The 2,053-nt window shown below is 22.8% G+C and overlaps 1 protein-coding gene across 1 annotated transcript in view; it reads right to left on the bottom strand.

Annotated features, from left to right (window-relative positions):
* Positions 1 to 2,053, bottom strand: part of LOC108686696 (major facilitator superfamily domain-containing protein 6-like) — a 5,511-nt gene that overhangs the window by 3,292 nt on the left and 166 nt on the right. The window contains exons 2-3 of the mRNA XM_018192121.1: positions 1,524 to 1,825; positions 826 to 1,165 (exon numbers count right to left, since the gene is read on the bottom strand). Coding sequence (XP_018047610.1) covers positions 826 to 1,165; positions 1,524 to 1,825 — 642 coding nt within the window. The remainder of the gene's footprint in view (positions 1 to 825; positions 1,166 to 1,523; positions 1,826 to 2,053) is intronic.

Here is a 2,053-nt window from a genome sequence, read left to right as displayed (position 1 = left end):
TATATATACATGCAATATATATATATTTGCAATATTACTGGAGTCAACAGAAGTTTCATTAAGGTTAATTTGCGTTTGAAATGTAACTGATTTTTGTTAATTTGATAATTTGTTTATTCAATATTGAAAATAACCTGATAAGTGATCGAAAAGTTTGTTGGAATGTTTAAATCAATTATTAAATATTAGCAAACAAGATCTAGCTTTTTGTTCGTAACATAAATACCTATTATATATATTTATAAATACCTATTGGACATCAAATTTAACCTGAATTGTATTGATCGTTTCTTTATTATCTGACATTAGAAAAAAATGACAATTAATTCTATAACGTTTATATCATCGACAAAGATTATACTTAAAGCATATGATTAATATTACATTGTTACTTTTACATTATTAAATCTTCAATAAATATAACATACTATAAAAATATGCGATGAGTCGCTTATGAAATAAACCATAGCACAGAAAAACAGTAAAAAAATCAAAGGTTTGCTATATTATTATAAACACAAAGGTTTTGCTATATTGCTTACGTTATGATCTTAATTGGTCTGTAATTGACTAATTTATTGCATTTTATTGCTTACATTTTACTACTTAAATTTTTTTATATGCCATAGCTGTAAGCGCAGCAATAGGACCATAACGGAAAATTGATATAATACTTCTACATTAATTTAACATATCTTTCATAAAAATAAATAAAAAAATAAATATTAGAATAATTATTATAGATATTTAATTCAAATAATTTTTTAATATATATTTCAATAAATACAATTAAAGAAAATATGTAATAATTATATAAATATTTACCTAATATTTCAAAACAAATTGCGTTGTTTATATTAAAGGAAGTAACAATACCAATAGTACCAAGAGACATTAAAAAGACAAATCCCCAGAAAGTAGTAGATATATACAAGCAGTAATTATTTTCAAAATTATCACAGGTAACATTACAATTTTCTGTTTTTATTGTTTGACATAATGCCGTTTCATTAAAATTTAATAAACATGTAGTATTTGGGGAAATAACTGCTTCGTTCTCAGGAGAAGTAGCGTAGAAAGATATTCGAACGGAAAATTTTGTATCTTTGCATATCCAGTGACATTTAGTGTTCTTTGTACCATCACATAATAATGCTGTTGAGTTCTTAAATAGAAACAAATAAAAACTTTTAAATATATTTTTAAACGTATAATTTAAAATGTTTATTAAGGTCAATATCTAATAATCAAATATTATTCAAGGTTTATTTATTATTACTTAGAAACTAATGAAATATTTTAAAACATTAGTTTTTGAAATATTTTAAATAATATTTACAAAAACATTTTCTAACTATGGGAAGGAAGAACGAATTTAATCTTAAAATATATATGTTATCAAAATCATAGTTTCATAAAAAAATAGTTCATGAAATATAAATACGTAGAGGGGATCACATATTACAGAAATATTATTATTATTCATAAAAAAAATATGCAATTGTAATAAAATAAAGGCTTACAAAATTTATATCGCAAAATGGTAAAATCACACAGGAAACGTTTTGAAATTGATGGTCTGACATCATTGGTCCCGGTAATGGTGGTAAAAAATATATCAGAATGCAAGAACCGAATGAAACCACGAGTATAAACATAAAAATTAACTTTTTTTGTGTTTGAAAATAATCCATGATAAAACCAATTGTTGGTTTAGTAATCATATACACAATGGGTAAAATGGCAGTGATGCTACCCATTATTAATGGAGAAACACCGAGTTGTTTACCATAAACAGGTAAGAATGGAAAAATAGCAGCCATAGCTGAAAATAAAAATAATTAAGTTATACATTATAATTATATTTGTAGTAGATTAATGGGACTAAAACTAATTTTCAATATTTTTAAATTTATCATAATGTGTATTTTTTTAACGTGATCTATATATATAGAGTCAGTTATAAGTAATATGAAATCTTTTATAATAAAATACATTGTAATGGTAATTTAAATACTTTAAATATTTTTAATTAATGTAATAATTAATGTAA

Source organism: Atta colombica, unplaced genomic scaffold (assembly GCF_001594045.1).
Source record: "Atta colombica isolate Treedump-2 unplaced genomic scaffold, Acol1.0 scaffold189, whole genome shotgun sequence".
NCBI lineage: Eukaryota > Metazoa > Arthropoda > Insecta > Hymenoptera > Formicidae > Atta > Atta colombica.
This window is presented reverse-complemented; position numbering and strand designations above follow the sequence as displayed.